The 18,355-nt window shown below is 37.3% G+C and overlaps 2 protein-coding genes across 3 annotated transcripts in view; both read right to left on the bottom strand.

The window, feature by feature from the left end:
* Positions 5,273-10,878, bottom strand: LOC109820425 (hydroxyproline O-arabinosyltransferase 1-like). The gene is made up of 8 exons (XM_020386566.1): positions 10,383-10,878; positions 9,222-9,289; positions 8,898-9,099; positions 8,717-8,814; positions 7,862-7,931; positions 7,717-7,788; positions 7,520-7,633; positions 5,273-5,750 (listed from the first exon to the last, which is right to left on the bottom strand). The coding sequence occupies exons 1-8, from the start codon at positions 10,776-10,778 to the stop codon at positions 5,667-5,669; spliced, it is 1,104 nt and encodes a 367-aa protein (XP_020242155.1). The 5' UTR covers positions 10,779-10,878; the 3' UTR covers positions 5,273-5,666.
* Positions 11,298-18,355, bottom strand: part of LOC109820017 (neurochondrin) — a 19,541-nt gene continuing 12,483 nt past the window's right edge. The window contains exons 12-19 of one of the 2 annotated variants that reach the window (XM_020386052.1): positions 17,434-17,523; positions 17,242-17,341; positions 16,548-16,652; positions 16,327-16,399; positions 13,787-13,853; positions 11,918-12,005; positions 11,766-11,823; positions 11,298-11,660 (exon numbers count right to left, since the gene is read on the bottom strand). In XM_020386052.1, the coding sequence (XP_020241641.1) occupies positions 11,590-11,660; positions 11,766-11,823; positions 11,918-12,005; positions 13,787-13,853; positions 16,327-16,399; positions 16,548-16,652; positions 17,242-17,341; positions 17,434-17,523 (652 nt within the window). In that variant the 3' untranslated portion in view covers positions 11,298-11,589. Of the gene's footprint in view, positions 11,661-11,765; positions 11,824-11,917; positions 12,073-13,786; positions 13,854-16,326; positions 16,400-16,547; positions 16,653-17,241; positions 17,342-17,433; positions 17,524-18,355 lie in introns of both variants that reach the window. The other variant, XM_020386053.1, reaches the window with a different exon arrangement.

Below are 18,355 nucleotides of genomic sequence, written 5' to 3'. Positions count from 1 at the left end.
TTTAGGTGGGATTTTTATTGCTAGTGTTTGAGAGAGGATGGGTGAAAAAATAAGGAAAATTATTTGGGGGATGGAGGGAGAGGTTAAGGGCCTGATTAGGCTTTTGATTGAATTGGCACTTAGCTATTTGGGCCTTAAGTGGATCAGGCTTGATCACTTGATGGGATATTCGGTAGATTAAGAATACAGATGCATATATTAAATATCAATATACAATTGGATAAAGATAGGGGGTTTTCAATATCAGTCCCTTAAATTACTACTATTTTGATATTAATTCCCCAAATCTTCATATTTTGATGAGTCCCCCAAGTTGTTTTAAGTTTATTGATATAAGTCCTTGTGGTTAATTGAGGTTATAATGACATGAAATATTCCGTTAAGTTTAACCCCAAACATAAAGTGGGATTTATGACCCTCCACCTACCCTACCAAACCCAAACCCGTTAACCTATACCCATTTTAAACTAACACTTACCCTTTCAATTTCATCTTCTCCCCTAATGGTAAAAATCAACAAAATCCTAAAAACAACGACTATTTCCCATTTAGGGTTCACAAGTGCCAATGATAGTCCACATATTATTTCTCCTTCTCCGTCATAGAACCCAAACCTCAAACAAATTTAAACTTCCAAGGTGATAGTGAAGTTCTCTGCTTCAAATTTAATGGATAACAGAGTTCTCTATTTTTGTGGGTTACAATACAGAATTAGGCTCCATTTATCTTTTATTATCTTTTTCTTAGCTTATTACCTTTTATGTGTTGGTTGCATTTACTCTCCAGCAACAGCAAAGAATTGCTTCAGTATTGAACGAGTAATGACCTAACAGAATGGTTTTGAAACATAATGTGCCTTAAAACACATCTTTCCATTAAAACCATTATATGTACAAAGCCTCATCATATGCAAAATCTCATTATGTGTACAAAGCAAACCATATACACCATATTTTAGCAAGTTCATAACATCTTCAAAATTACCATCGCAATGTTGTGCTTAATAACAAGATTTTTCGCATTTAATCTTGCGCAAATGTTCAACTTCAATCTTCAATGAGTGAACGAAAGAACTTTAGATTGAATTTGAGGGACGAAGTTGGCAAGATCACAATTAGGGCAAAAAAACCCTTTCTATAGTTGGGAGCAGGAATTGGAAAAGACAACAAGAGAGATCAGAGAAATACATGTTTTGGGGATATTATAAAGTCTGTGGGGATTTTGGTAATTCCAAACATTGTTAGTCTTAAACTAACCATGGTTGAGGCTTTTAAACAGAAATTGTAACATAAGTACTAGTATCAACAAACTTGAGCAATTTGGGGGACTAATATCAATTATCAAAATATGTAGATTTGGGGGATTAACATCAAAATAGCAGTAATTTAAGAGACTGATATCGGAAAACCCCATAAAAATATATGGATCCATTATATTTGAATCTATGTTCAGAATCCGGATGTATCATGTATGTATCGATCAAATAATTCAAATATTTTGTTCTTAGACGGTGCACTTCAGGCTGCCTCCTAAAAATAATTTTCTACAGGGAAAATTGAAAAAAATATTTGATTATTCTTATTTTATCCAAATATTTCTTTTATTGCAATAATTTTTGCTTTAGTATCCGTAATATATTCATAATTTTTCTCCTATTTATCATCTTATAAGCTTGGTCCATCTATGAAAGATGGTGTTAATCATCAATAAGCTTTCAAACCTATCACGGAATATTGTAGTTACACCTTTTTTAATCTCGTAAAATGTATTCATGATAAAAGAAGAAAAAACAAGGTAGAAACTTTGTGGATGTAATGAGAGATTGAAAAAGATGATGAAATCGAGAACAGGATGCATTTGCTAATATAAGATTGTTAAAAGTAGTAAAATGATGCAATCTAGATGCAAATGATTGAAATGACGTTTGTTAAATTTTTTTTACCATGGATCATGCATAACCAAGCCAACAAATTTTGTGCAAAGAGGTAGGATTTACTCGATCAACATTCAAACATGGAGTGAGTTGCAGGAAATGCGCCTAAAGCAAATCCTGTCTAAATTTTGTGCTATTGATAGGGCCAAGATATTGATGGCATGAATAGCAAACCTATGGTTTTACTATCAATCATGAGACAACCTTATCAAAGATCTAAGAAACATACTTGTGGTAAGTGTCAAAAGACAGAAGAACAATGCATCACAATGTCAGGAACATATTCATGCCAAACTAGCACAGGCTCGCTAAAACCATTTCCTTCTAAGCACGGTAGCATCTCCAATTCCATCAGTCCACCGTACTTGACCAAAAGCCACAAGACATCTAGTTGACATACAACATACGTACTCTAAATGCCAAACGCAAAAATGAGAAGCAACGGTTACGCCTTTAAAACCCTCCATTCTAGAGGAACGTTCATATGTGTCATAAGCTTCCATTAGGACAGCACTCCCCGATGCGAGTTTTCATAAAGTTATCATCTACATCGTCACCAATCCTTACACAGCTTATATCTAAAAGAAAGGACAAGGAACAAAAAAAAAGGACCGGAAAACTTACTGGTGTGCCGAATGTAGAAGGGCAACCAATACAGAAACGTATAGGCCACCAACTTGGAGAAGAATAAACAGAACGCAAACGGAGCAACGCCCGGCAACCTCCAAGCTCAAAAACCCGAATAGCCTCCCCTCACCTCCGCCTGCGCTCCTCCTCCTCCGAGAAGCCCGACATCCCTCCCTCCCTTCCTCCTCCCTCCATCCTCCTCGCTCCGTCGCCATCTCCAACCTCCGCGAGCCCCACACCACCCGAACCCCCGTTCCTTCGGGCTCAGACAACAAGCCCTGTACCGCCAACCCAACGCGAAGCCATGCAACACCCCGGGCACCACGAACGCTCCAGCCCGCACCCGCAGGCTCGCAGGGACTGGAGGACGCCATTCACCGAGCCGAAGGATGTTCCGACGGAAGCGTGTGCGCGATTCCAGACCCCCATGATCAGCCCTTCCTGATCCGAACCGCCGAACCAGTTGCCACGACGGCACCAGGCAAAGGCCACCCAAACGACTGCGAAGAACCCGGCTCGCTGCCTGAACGCTAAGAAGTAGGGACGGATGTGATGCGGGAGGAGAAGGCGAGGACGAGGGCGAGGGAGGAGGCGGCGGAGAGGAGGGCAGGAGAGGAGCGAGGAGGGGCGAGGGGGAGGCGGTGCGGAGATGGCCGGAGAGGAACATGGAGAGGGAGTAGGAGAGGAAGGAAGAGGCATGAGCTCAGCCGCGAGCGATGTGGAGCCGCAGCGCGCGGGGGAGGGCGAAGGGGCGCCATGAAGACGCGAGACGATTGTGCCGGATGGAGCGGCTCTTGCGGGAGGCGTGGAGCGGCGGTAGGATGATGAAGGTTAGCGGTTAGGGTGCCCGATCTGGCAGCCGAGACGAAAGGAGGGGAGGGGACTGACGGCCGCATGCCGGCGAGCTTTCGGGGGACTACTCATTTTTTCAGTAATTTAATATTTTTTATTGGGGGGTCGATTTTTTTTTTGGACGTGATTTTGGAGCGGTTTTCTCGGTGGGAGATCCCGGTGATCTAGGATTCTAGGGGGTTGGTTCGGGTTGGTCGTTGGTCAATTTGGATTTCAGCTTTGCGCGTCACTTATATGGGTTGATTATTTCGATTAGCTCCCTGACCTTTTAACATTTTGTCAGCCGCCCTCCTTTATGTAATTTGCAAATAACTGTACACTTGAGGTAGAAAAAAATTAGAGGAGGGGTTCCAGTGCCTGTCATGGAAAATGAATTTTTTTTCCCTCTCAAGTAAATTTTAGTTAAGAGTTAATTACAGAAAACCCCCAGAATTTTGAGGGAGCTATACTAAGCCCAGCTCTTTTTTTTTTTTTTTTACTAAACTCTCTGAATGTTAGGAGCTATCGCATGCAACGCACTTGAACTTTTTTACTCCGTTACATGAAAATTTCTCATTGTATCTTCATATTAGCTCCACTAGCTCTTCTGTGTCACTGGGTAAGCACGCATGCTAAAATATACTTTTTTTATTAAAAAGGGGGGAAATGGTGATTTTTTGGGACTAACGGATTGTTTTCATCTTTTTCTTGGCACATGTTTGTCACAAGAGATGTTAGAATCGATTGTGCTAATTTAATATTAAATGAGAAATGTTTATGTGAAATTCTGGAATGAAAGAGTTTAGGGGGTTTATGTACATTAACTCCTAAAGTTTAGGGGGTTTTTGTGAAATAAAAATTTTGAGGGGTATTTAGTGCAACTCCCCCAAAGTTCATGGTGTTTTCTGTAATTAACTCTCATAGTTATTTGCAAATTATATGTAGAGAGTCTAATAAGAAAATGTTAAAGCTAAACGGGGTTTGTGAGGTACCCAAAGTTTAGGGGTGTTATGTGAGGCCCTACTAGTAGTCCCATGTTAATTATGTGAGGATATTTTGATTGGTTTAAATAGTAAGCCTAGGGAACAAAGTGCTACAATAGTCGATAATTTTTCAGCAGTTGATTAGCCGAACAACTCCGCAATTAAGGTTGAGACAAACAAAGTTCAATGGGGTTATGCGAAAGACCCCCCAGAACAACTAGAGGGTTTTTTCAAAGTTATCCCCTCATAAATATTTATATTTTAGATTAGTCCCTCAGATCGTTAAACTTGCTAGTAGATCCGCTAGCTGGTTCTTACATCATGTAACCCAACTGATTTATTTGAAATGACTTACAAGAACCAAGGGACTTAATAGCAATTTTAACAATTATCGGGGCTAATTTAGAAAATAGTTATTAGAATCGGGGGACCTAATAAAGATTTCAATGAGTTGAGGGATTACTTTCAAATTATCAAAGGTTTTTGCACGGAAACCACATTGACTTTTATCCAGATTGATAGATATCATCTTTTACTTTTTTTTCATATAATTAAGAAAACCACCTTAAGTTGCTGTTATGCATACAACGTCAAACATTTTGGCCCCAAATACCCATAAACATCCTCAGTTTTCCCATACCAAAGTCTCCCTCTAGCAAAGTTGAGATGGCTGCAACTTGAGATGGAGACCGAGGAGCCGGATGCACAGACGAGGCGAGAGAGAGGGAGGAGAGGGGGCAGGAGGGGAGAGGGGGAAGCTGGCCGGAGAAGTTGTTGCGGGAGAGATCAGTAAGATGGACGGAGAGGAAGTTGGATTTGAGGCTGAGGACATGGAGGGAGGAGATGAGAGTGAGGAGGAGGAGGAGGAGAACAAAATATAATAAATACTTATAATCCCTCACACAAAATATAACTAACATAACATCCGCACAGGTTCCTTCCTTTAAACCAGTTCCAGACAATTACTCAAGGGAACTCGTGTACTGGAGACAACTAGTCTCCAAAGAGCGGGGTAATACAATACAACAGAAGGTTTTCTACAGGAGCAAAATTAATATTGAGGTTGATTTTATCCACTAAGCTTACATTTTTCACTCGATGAAGAAGCTCAACATCCAACATTACTATAAATTCACCACACCGTCGCCCATTACTTTATGGTTTCCCTTCATATAACAAGCTCTCCCGGTTGTGCCTTTCGGATTAATCCAGAAGGCATCGAATAGACAGCATCGACGATTTACTATGAACAGAAACTGTAGCAGAAAAAGCCGATACTACTTGTGCAATCCTCAGTTAGAATTGGAGCCATTTACGTAGGCGTCCCAATTTGGAATGTTTGCTGTTGCTTCATTAACCATTTTAACCAGAGTCACCTGCATGCATGTGCAATTTAACTTGTGTGAAAATATGTACGAGAAACTGGGCTGATAATTGGACTAAAAAATGATGTCCCTGAAGTACCAATGCCGTCAAATGTCCTGTAGTTCTGTGAGATTTGAATAACTATTTTGTTTCAGTGATGTATTTTGGTGTTAAAATTACAAGTATTCAACTAACAATTAAGAAAACTAAGTCAACTGCATCATCACGCATCACTTGCGTTCATATCTGTTTTTCCAAGTATAAAAAGTCAATGGTCTTCTAAGTATATAAAGTCAAATGTATGAGAGGTTTGGGTTGTGTACTTTAAACAGGTTTAAGGGAGTTCCGGAAGAAAACAGGTCATGAACTGTGCACGCAGATTTGGGTATTTCACAAGTATAACTTATGCAGGTACAGGTCAACCAAAAGATGAAAGCATAAATATTCTTGAATTTATGGCCAACTTACTGGCTAAAATTCATCTAATATTTAAGGTTTTCAAGTCAGAGACAGATTTAAAAGTCTAGTGCCTGAGGTGGCTTATTTGAAAGGTGTGACTTTAAACTGAGTATAGGCCATGGACTCTGGATATCAAAAAGGATAAATAGGAAAAGATGATGAGGATTTCAGGAATCAGAAATAAATAGGAAAATATTGTAATCTATGTCTGAGCATGTATGATTGGCCCCAGATTATAGGTAACTTGCATACAGAAATGTAAGATTTGGAAAGGAGAACAAAGACTTGCTGGTTCGGGTCCAGATAAGTTTGGATTAACTTGTTCCTATATTTTAGAAATTTATAATGGGAGATTGGGAGATTAGTTTTGTTCTACATGACTTCTATCATCTTAGCAGCAACAAGGCTTTTAACCCAAATTTCTTGGGGTTGACTACATGATTCTAATTCTTCCATTCAGATTTATTTTGGTCATCTCTTCAGATAACTATTATCATCTCCTTCTTCCAAGTTCTTTTAGACCTTTGCTCCTTTTTACCTCATTAACTATAATCATATCACTTATTCTAACTCAAGCACTAAGTGACCCCTATTGTGCATGACTAAACCATATCAATTGATTCTCTCTCAATTTATCTTCAATAGGAGAACATTCTAATCTCCTACAATGCACTCATTTCTTATCCTATCTTTTAGTGTATACTCACAAGAACATCGCAACATCTCATCTCTGCTACACTCATTTCTTTTGCACATGTTTTTTAATTACTCAATTCCCCAGTCCCAGCATTCTGATCTATAAAGCATTGGTCTCGTAACTGTCCTATATAATTTTTCCTTCAATCATATAGGTATTCTAGAGTCATATCAGACTCCAAAAGCACTTCTGGATCATAACCATACAGATATGATTTGATGAATTCCATAATCCTCAATCTCACTACCATGACGAAGGATTGATCCTAAATAACAAAAATGATCACACTTCAGAAAAAACCTACAAGAGGGCTGTGAATAAATAGGGGAATCAGTGCCAGTTATTCACTCAAGAAAATCAGAGTAATTGAAATTCTATCTACTATGGCCAGTGGGACAATTTTCTGATTAATTTCGTCTTCCAATCCCGAACAGCATCTCTGATGTTAAATATTTAGGAGCAAGCCAGGAAATAGGAACAATTATTATTTTAAATAGCACTTGCATAAATAAGTCAATAAAATTTCTGCTGTTATCTATATTTGAATTAGTGTAACCAGAACAATGAAAAGTTAGAACTGAAGTTTTAAGAATCCTCAAATTAAATTCTGAATGAAAGTCATACCACACTCTGAGGGACGCCAGCTGGTGGTAACGCAAGGTTCCTCGGAGGTGGTTTGCGATCATATGACCTTTTATCAAACCTCCATTCTCCAATCTTTCCATAAGTTGACTTACCCTGAAATTGTGAGTGTAAGATACAATAGAGGGCAATATCCGTGTATCGACTATTAATATAAGAATAACATGAAGATGTCTTACCTTCAAATCATAGTCACAACCATAGGTATAATGGATAATGAATTTCTCAGCAACATCCAAGTCCCAAGGAGGCTTTAATGACAAAAAGATAAAGATGTTAGAGGTGTTTAGTAAAGACAAAATGCAAATTTCAAGTGATGCCAACCTGAATCATGAAATCTTTGTGTAGGATGTTTCCCACTCCATGCAGGGCAGATGCAACAGCATATGCATACCTATAATTTAAAGGGTAAAAGGCAGATGAGTTCCCAATGATCATGGAGATTAATTTCACATACAAGTTCAACATCCAGGTTTCATGCATCTAAGAGACAAGACATCTGGACTGTGGTGGTAATTTTAACCAGAGTTAAATGTAGTCATCCTTAATCAGGTGTTGCTCATAAACGGGTTGACATGACTGGCCATTCAATAAATGGGTCGTGTTCGGCTCCAACTCTTTGATCTAAAATAACCCTAATTTGATCTGAATATCCTAGATATATTGTGTAATTTAGTTAAATGACTACAAGCAAATGAGATGGTGGTCATTACTCTTGCATGTTTGAAAGTGGGGACAAGTTAAGGCCCCTAGCCTTAGTAATCTCCTTCCTTTCTTTTCTTGACATGCACAGGCTATTTTACTGTTAGAATTCAACAGTTTGGTCACTTGTGTGTATTTCCTTCTCTCAAACTCACCCTCCAAAAACTATGGGACAACCAAAAAACACCAATATTTCCCAGCGTTAGGCTGAGAGCGTTGGGCCCCAATAGTCAACCTCACCTAGATGTGGAAAATCTTAGACAATGTGATAATAATCACTATTCACCTAGAAAACTATCGAAGCAATCATACATACTTCTCAGACGATCCTAGGCCTTCCTTCAAAAATAGTAGTAATATTTATTGATTGCTATAATATATGAAGTATGCAACCGATCACAAGAGAACACAGTATTCAGAAAGTAAATAAAATCAAGACAAGAATAAACATAAAAAGCGTATCCAGTGAAAAATTACATCTCAAGCACCCAGCCAAATGCCTTATCTGCTTCAGGATCCTTCTTCATTGCCAAGGAAACATTCATCCATGTAGGAGCAATCTTCATAAGAGATGCCTAAACCCACATAAGAATATAGTGAGAATCAAAAGCTAAAAAGAACAAAACACATGCCGTTGCTAGTTCATAAATTGAAATACCTTCTCAACAATTACAGGGGAATTCCCTATAGGGTCAATATCAGTGATTGGTCCCTTTTCCACAGGGAAGAACTTTCGAAGAGTCGACTCGTACTTTTTGGGTTCAATGTAGAAGAAAGGGAATGCAGCTGCAAGGCCTTCTTTTGAGAGATTTGGTATAGGCTTAACAATAAGATGGTCTGGTTCTGCCATCAATATATAACTACAAAGAGTATAACGACAATTATTTAGATGACAAACAAGTATTTAGATGATCAGATGCCAGATCGATGACCAAAGATTAAACCAATATATTAATTAATGGAGTTGATGCATAAGACATACTCTTCCTGGATATCTGCTTTCTGAAGCCACTGAACAAAAGCCCAAGGCCTGTTAAGGACAATGTATCCCTGATATTGTAAGATGGGATCAAATTAATAAAACATATGTAGACCTATATACATATAAAAGCTGACGATGAAATAAGGTCACCACGAAAAATTTAAAATCTCATTTCTGCCGTTGGTTTTGTGATGTAGTTGATCATATGGCACCTAGAGATGCATGCGAAAATATAAATGACATGTAATAAGAGGAGATAACGACACTCAAAATAGAAATTCTCAATATCATGATTACAAGGCAGCTAAAGTTCTCTACTAATATCCATCACCTGCATTTCAAGGGAAATAGTGGTATAACTTGAACAAGTTTAGGTGCAGAGTAAACGTTTATTTAGTAAAGTTTCGGATTGTTATGATTTCTAACAAGAAGTGAGGAGAGGAAATTTTAGTTACTTTCTGATGTTTTTTATTGTCTACATGTGAAAAATGCACCCCAAAAGGCAAGCAGAATCCTAAATGAAAGAATCTAACAACCAAAAAAACACAGAAAAAGCAAACTAAAGGACATCACAGAACATTGATATAATTAGCATGAATTGTACAATGCCCTATATTATTTCCACCTTTTCCCCACCAAATTAGCTAGCTTAGGCAAGCCTCTCCTTGTCAGCTATTCATTATCTCAAGTAATGAACCACTCATTTCAATAGAATTTGTTTTTCTCTCCCCACTTCTTGTTAAAATCTAACAATCAAAAATTTTTACTAACTAAAAAGTATACAGTGCGCCTAAACTAATTCGATTTTGAACCACCATCTACTACTAACAAAAAAAAAAAAAGGGGGGGTCCCCTTTTCAAACAAACATTTCACAGCTAAAATTTCTCCGAATTCCTATCCAACCAAAATTACACAGCAGCATTTCCTATAAAAACCCGTAAAATACCCAATAAATTAAATTTCAATTCACTCACATTACCTAACCAAATTAAACTAGAATACACTGCAGTTAAACTAATTTAATCTTATACCAATATCTTTTGCTCCTAAAATTTCTCCTAATTCTCAAGCAAAAAAGATCACTCGTCAACATTTCCCAAAAATATTTTTAAAAAACCAAAAAAAAAAAAAAATCCCAAAATTCAATTCAGTCCCATTACCCGATCCATTCCAGCAGGCAACGGGTCAGCAACAAAAGTAGGAATCTCGTCCATAAACGGGTCGGGTTTGCCAGAATGCAGGATCCGGGTAAACCCGCCCATATCCGACCCGCGCCCGGCCTTGGCCTTCTTGAACCAGTAGTACATCACCCTGCACTGCCACGTGTTGTACACGGAGTCGGAGGCCGTGACGGCGGTGTGGAACAGACGCCGCTGCTTATTAGGCCCGGCCCGGCCATTTGGCATGCGGATGATTGGATCAACAGTGGGCCGTGTTTGTGGGCCCGGGAAGTTTTGGGGGAGGATGGAGGTGGAGGAGATGATGACGTTGTAGGTGATGAGGGCGACGGTGATCGTGATGAGGACGGAGGAGATGAAGTTGGGCCCACAGCCCATGATTTTTTTTTTGGGGGGGGCGGATTTTTTTTTCCCTGAATTTTTGTTGGTTTTGTGTGATTTTATTGCTCTTAGTAGAGTATTATACTTTGCGAGTGGGTAGTGCGAGAGCAGTGGCAGGTGCTCACTTTGACTTTCGCTTTTCTTAGCTATTTTTCTGTTATTGGTGACGTGGGTTTTATCTTTTTTAAGAAAAAGTTTGTAGCTTTTAGGTTTAAAATATTTCATGCATACAAGCATCCGACTGTTCTAATTGAGTAGAAAAACTACAATTAAGAAGACAACGGATATTTAGTATCTGTTGCTGGTGTGAGATTATCTACAAACTGGTTCGTACATCGTTTTCCGAAGGAAATAGAAGCATGCAGAATTGCAGATGATGCCTTAAAATTCATACGTGCACGCTAATGATATATGCAATTTGCCAAGGGAGTATACTATTGAATAATTATACTCAATTGATAACTAAGTTTGCCAAGGGAGTAACTGAGGCTGCCATCAGCCACAAGTAACATAACCTTAATCATACGTATCCCCAACAAGTAATCCAATAACTTAACACAATTGTTACATGCATATCCATTCATGTACATTATATACAGCAGACAAAGGTATTCTGATGCAATTAGGCGTATATCATCAGCCTTCACAGCCCGATTGAAGATATCGGCAGCCTAGGATATCAGCAGCACCTTTTCAGTAGAAAGTTGTAATTATCGATAAAACGGGCTGAAAAGATGGCTATGCAAAGTCACTTTTCTCCTTTCGCGTCATCAGATAAATAGTTTCCAGCTCAACATGAATACTGTAATTATCCCAAGTTAAGAGCACGCTCAACAGCAGTTCTAACAAGAGGATACCGGTCAGACCATTGAGAATACGCTGCAAAATGATTTGTAAAGGAAAAGAAACATGGGTTAACTAACTACTGGAGTGGGGGTATAGGACTTAACCATATTAAAGATTCTTGTATGAACAAGAGGATACCTGCAGTGACGATTTCATGGAGATCCAAGTGTTCACCTACGTCATAACTTAGCTCCGCCTACATCGAATTTGGCAAGCAAAATAAGAAACTGGATATATTAAGCACCTAAAAGAAACAAAAAAAAAAATACAAGCAAGAAAATGTGGATAACCTGACTAAAACTTATGGCAATAATTTGTGATAAGGCCTCAAGAGTCCTGCCTTCGAGATTTGAACGTTTTAAAAGAGACTCCTCAGATGTTAAGGCAAATATCAATGAGCAGATGCAAGAAGCCATCATAATCGTGGTTGGATCATTGTTCTTCTCTGGATTATTAGATATTGTTAGTTCAGAAGGAAAAAAAAAATTATGCCAAAATCTCTTGCCCAATATGGGCATGCATTCTAAATGAAAGGTAACATCAAAACAGATGTTATGCAGGAAAGTTTAAGAAAAGATTCATTGCTCATACACCATACTAAATCACAGGTAATTAGCTCAAACCGGCATTTCAATAATATTGTACGAAGTGCATTGACAGTCCATAACGAAGTGCTCATTGGAACCATGTCCATAGAAAGGGAACTCTTCCTGGCTTTTAGTCTATCAAAATGATGAAAAAGAAGATCCGTATGTGTTCATTAACCAACCCTTTTCTTAATTCACACTCTTGATTTAAGGTTCTTCCTGTAAGTGTATCGAACAAACAAATGCTAACTTTCAGAGAGACAGCATCTGAACATTAAATAAACAGGACTCACCACAGTAAGTATATAAATCTCAAATCGAAGCCCTATTTCCCTCAAATTCGACACACAGTTCTTTTCCTCTTCAGAAATCTATGCAGTTGAGGAGCCTTGATCCAATAGGATGCCAAAGCAGTAATGAATGATGTCAATACATCGTGATAATCAATGGCGAGCACACCGACAACACCATGGTGACTGTCAGTAGCGAGTCTGTATTTATTTATTTATTTTTCCATGTTTCCTATTTCTTCGAGTTTTTATCCATTTTTCTGCTTTCTTTTTGTAGTTGCAAAATGCCAAAATCAGATATATCTGTGCTGTTAATACTGTTACTTCTTCTCGATATGCCTCTAAAGCCATGTGTGTGTTCGTTTTTTCTTTTTCTTTTTTTTGATAGTGAGGGTACTATTTTAAAACAGTCCGGACCCACCATTTTATTCTATGTTTGTTTTGTTACCCGGACTGGACTATTTGTGAAGAGGGACTACTTAATACCCAGAAGGGGAACTAAAGCAAACCCAACACACACACACACACACACACACACCCAAAAAAAAAAAAAAAAAAAAACCCCCCAACACACACACACACACACACACACCCCCAAAAAAAAAAAAAAAAAAAACCACCCAAAAAAAACTTTATAATGCTGGTACTAATCATCTAGGAGGGGGATTAAGATTTTCTGACCAAAAATCCCGTATCTTTTAATGCTACCAAAGCTTTCGGTGCTTATATTCTACCCATCTTTTATTTTTCTGCAGTTCTTTCTTCATAAAATTTTCTCCACTGCTCTTTTTCCGCTTCTCATTTCCCGCGAGTAATTTTTCCCGCTTCTTCCATGTATTGAGGAGACATGTACAAGCTTGCATGTGTAGGCCTACACACATGCATGATGCAAATTTACCAAGAGGAAACTATTGAATTCTAAAATGTTATTAATATTTAAGCACTTTGGTTTCATTTTGTCATTTAAGAATGATATTCTAGTGAATTTTCAATCCGTTCCTATGCAAGGAAAAATGTTTTAAAAAGTAACCTCTTTATCTGGACTACAGTTGGAGTTAAAATTTTCAATGCTGATATGTAAGTGATATGTCAATTGACTTGAGGATAAGAATGTAATTTTAGAAAAGGTCATATGCTCTATGCATTAATACAACATTAGTTGACTTGAGGGCAACAATGTCATTTTATTTGCAACATTATTCTGAAGGTTCATAATTCCCCCAAAAACAAACACTAGTATTGACTAATTTAAGTTAGTCCAAGTGATGGTGACTCCTCAGATGTTAAGGCAAATATCAATGAGCAGATGCAAGAAGCCATCATAATCGTGGTTGGATCATTGTTCTTCTCTGGATTATTAGATATTGTTAGTTCAGAAGGAAAAAAAAAATTATGCCAAAATCTCTTGCCCAATATGGGCATGCATTCTAAATGAAAGGTAACATCAAAACAGATGTTATGCAGGAAAGTTTAAGAAAAGATTCATTGCTCATACACCATACTAAATCACAGGTAATTAGCTCAAACCGGCATTTCAATAATATTGTACGAAGTGCATTGACAGTCCATAACGAAGTGCTCATTGGAACCATGTCCATAGAAAGGGAACTCTTCCTGGCTTTTAGTCTATCAAAATGATGAAAAAGAAGATCCGTATGTGTTCATTAACCAACCCTTTTCTTAATTCACACTCTTGATTTAAGGTTCTTCCTGTAAGTGTATCGAACAAACAAATGCTAACTTTCAGAGAGACAGCATCTGAACATTAAATAAACAGGACTCACCACAGTAAGTATATAAATCTCAAATCGAAGCCCTATTTCCCTCAAATTCGACACACAGTTCTTTTCCTCTTCAGAAATCTATGCAGTTGAGGAGCCTTGATCCAATAGGATGCCAAAGCAGTAATGAATGATGTCAATACATCGTGATAATCAATGGCGAGCACACCGACAACACCATGGTGACTGTCAGTAGCGAGTCTGTATTTATTTATTTATTTTTCCATGTTTCCTATTTCTTCGAGTTTTTATCCATTTTTCTGCTTTCTTTTTGTAGTTGCAAAATGCCAAAATCAGATATATCTGTGCTGTTAATACTGTTACTTCTTCTCGATATGCCTCTAAAGCCATGTGTGTGTTCGTTTTTTCTTTTTCTTTTTTTTGATAGTGAGGGTACTATTTTAAAACAGTCCGGACCCACCATTTTATTCTATGTTTGTTTTGTTACCCGGACTGGACTATTTGTGAAGAGGGACTACTTAATACCCAGAAGGGGAACTAAAGCAAACCCAACACACACACACACACACACACACACCCCAAAAAAAAAAAAAAAAAAAACCACCCAAAAAAAACTTTATAATGCTGGTACTAATCATCTAGGAGGGGGATTAAGATTTTCTGACCAAAAATCCCGTATCTTTTAATGCTACCAAAGCTTTCGGTGCTTATATTCTACCCATCTTTTATTTTTCTGCAGTTCTTTCTTCATAAAATTTTCTCCACTGCTCTTTTTCCGCTTCTCATTTCCCGCGAGTAATTTTTCCCGCTTCTTCCATGTATTGAGGAGACATGTACAAGCTTGCATGTGTAGGCCTACACACATGCATGATGCAAATTTACCAAGAGGAAACTATTGAATTCTAAAATGTTATTAATATTTAAGCACTTTGGTTTCATTTTGTCATTTAAGAATGATATTCTAGTGAATTTTCAATCCGTTCCTATGCAAGGAAAAATGTTTTAAAAAGTAACCTCTTTATCTGGACTACAGTTGGAGTTAAAATTTTCAATGCTGATATGTAAGTGATATGTCAATTGACTTGAGGATAAGAATGTAATTTTAGAAAAGGTCATATGCTCTATGCATTAATACAACATTAGTTGACTTGAGGGCAACAATGTCATTTTATTTGCAACATTATTCTGAAGGTTCATAATTCCCCCAAAAACAAACACTAGTATTGACTAATTTAAGTTAGTCCAAGTGATGGTCCATGCGTAAACAAACATCGGACTAGACTAAAATAGTCCCAAGGTAACACAATCCTAGGATTATAGTCTGGGTGTTATAATACCCCCTTGTGCAAGGATAAAAAACAAACATGGCCTAAAAGTCTAATTATCTTAGATTATAGTTTGTTCATTTTTCCCCTCTTTTGACTTAATTCATTGCTACATAGTCTCAATTTTTTTATATTTCCTTTTTTTATATTTCAAGATTTATTAAATATATATAACAAAAAATCACATCTGCTTAATTCTGTAAAATCCCATTAATTGATGCATAGTTTGTTTATATTTACGCGCTCCCGGACTGAACTTTTAATGAAATTGTCTTTTAGAATATTGTAGATCACTGTAAACATTTACTTATTTTATACCAAGTGCAGGAAGGCAGAGTCTGCACTCTACAGTATCAGAGTGCAGAATCATAAATGTATATCCATGTGGTGTTATAAAAGCTAAAATCATCTTCTTAATGCTAGTAAAGTTATAGGAGGATCAAAGACTAAAGAAGCAAACATCTATGCGCCAAACTAACATAGCTCCTTCGACTCAGATGCCTACCTAACTCTCCTAATGATTTTATAAAACAGTTATTACATGCAAATCAGAAAATTCCAAAAGCTTGTTCATGAGCTATCATGATGTCACCAGCCTTTATTCTCTGATCGACGGTGATAATAGATATGAAAGCATGTTCTGGAAACATGTGATCAAAGAAATAAAATGCAGAATCAATTTTCTTATCTAAATGATTTCGTCCATTAGTTAACAAGAAACTAAATGAAATGAAACATATGGATCCTGATCTTACCAGTCCACAAAGCCAGTGCTTGCAGAAGGCGAACTAGTTGAAAATCTTCTAGATGCACTTGAATTTCCTTGCTCTGGATGAAATAAGTTTTTCAGTAAGACCCACTGAAGTTGCAAGTAACCAACTCCCACCACATTGATCACAGTAACAGCTCTTGCCATCTAAGATCACTATATACGGAATAAAACCTAGCGGATGACATTCCAAAGGTTGATTATTACCTTTAGTAGAATGTTCAAAATGGTCTCACATGCCAAGAATATTGTGCCATAATTTTCGACTGCTGCTCCATCCTTTCCAATCATTTGTATAAGGCATTCTACTACCTGAGAAATACAATGGACGTTTTTATTTTAAATGTTAATACAAGTAATGTCTATAAAAGCAATGTCTATGCAACTAACTAACTAATTATGTTTTACAAGTCACATGCTACCATATGTAAAAAGCGCTCAAAGGATTAAAGTGATGTAAAATCTCTTTATGTTATTGTTGATGGAATGTCTATTAAATATGGCAAAGAAGTAGTTTTCACCTCTTCAAGAACTGTCATAGATCATTGAAAATCAAACAAATGGATTTAATTGACTGATGCAAGAGTTCTATACACAGTCAGCATGACATGATCATTTTGTCATCTAAAATATTCAGATTAATTATTTTCGTAAATTTTAATTTTTTAAAATAAAAAATAAAAAAAATCTGAAGCTTATGTTGCACCTACTCAAGGGTCAGGAGCTCCATAAAGCAGCTAACTTTTTTCCACATATTAAATACAGAGAGAAAATAGACGGTGAGGGAAAAAGTAGATGGCAAAAAATAGATAAGCTTAACTAGCAAGCATTTGTATTAAAACTTTGTCTGAAGTGAGTGTGAAAAAGAGTACTTAAACTGGCATGATTTAAACTAACTCACAATTTTATGTCCTCCAAATGATCCCAGGAGCTTGCACCCTTCGGTTTCCACAGTTATTTGGCACAACATTGGAAGCAAAAAGCAGATGGAGTAGAAGGGTCTGTCATTTAGTAATATGTCAAATGGCAATTAGTCATCAAACTTACAGAAATAAAGAAACTAATATATTAAGGTTGAAATACTTGCAGAAACCTTGATTCGTCATCTCCTTCAATCAAAAGCATATACTCCAAAAGACCGCGACTCTTCTCCTTACAGGCAAAGGGTGCTTCTGCAAGATAACTGAAAAGTACATGGTTAAATGATCATCAGACTACCTATGAAATGTTCTGGAATTTCCGTTTCAGCAAGCAAACTACTTTAGGATGCTCACTTGATTAACATCAAAACCATGCTTTAATATTTATTAAAACTCAGGATGTGATCCACGGCATTACAACACCTGACAGACCTCTGTAACATTGTATATTTGTCATTAAAAAATGAACATTTTGTTATAAAACATTTTATCAAACTACCTATCTAGTAAAAGCAGCAGGAACCATGCACCGAAATCCAAAGACTTCACAATGCTGTTTTTGACACACCATGTCACAGATAGATCTGTTAGTTGGGATCCATTCTTTCAAACTAATTAAGACTATACTTTCCTTTCCCTGAGGTACATGTACAATTGAAATGTAAATGTCCCTATATATTCTTTTGAACATGCAAAGGTAGAGGCTAGCATTGGCTGCTGCAGAACTGCTCATCTATAGTTGTTCATGGGATATCAGATGTCGCATGTTAAGGTCATTTGACACATCTTGGAAAAGAGATACTGATACAAAGTCATGTCCACTCCTGAACATCATAATTATCATCATCATCCTCATCAATTAAGAGACTTATGCATGTGCTAGCCACGGTATACATCTCGAGTTGAAAATGCTCCACAAACATATTATTCTTGTTGGACAAGGTACACTTTCATTGTTAATAAAACTTAATAAAAATATAATTAAAAAAAGTGTTGAGGGAATGATAAATCTGAAGTTGAAATCATGAAGAACCCCAATACACCAATACATCCCACTCTAGGCTAAGCCACTGGGAAACAGAGCATGCAGACACA

Source organism: Asparagus officinalis, chromosome 8 (assembly GCF_001876935.1).
Source record: "Asparagus officinalis chromosome 8, Aspof.V1, whole genome shotgun sequence".
Classification (NCBI taxonomy): domain Eukaryota; kingdom Viridiplantae; phylum Streptophyta; class Magnoliopsida; order Asparagales; family Asparagaceae; genus Asparagus; species Asparagus officinalis.
This window is presented reverse-complemented; position numbering and strand designations above follow the sequence as displayed.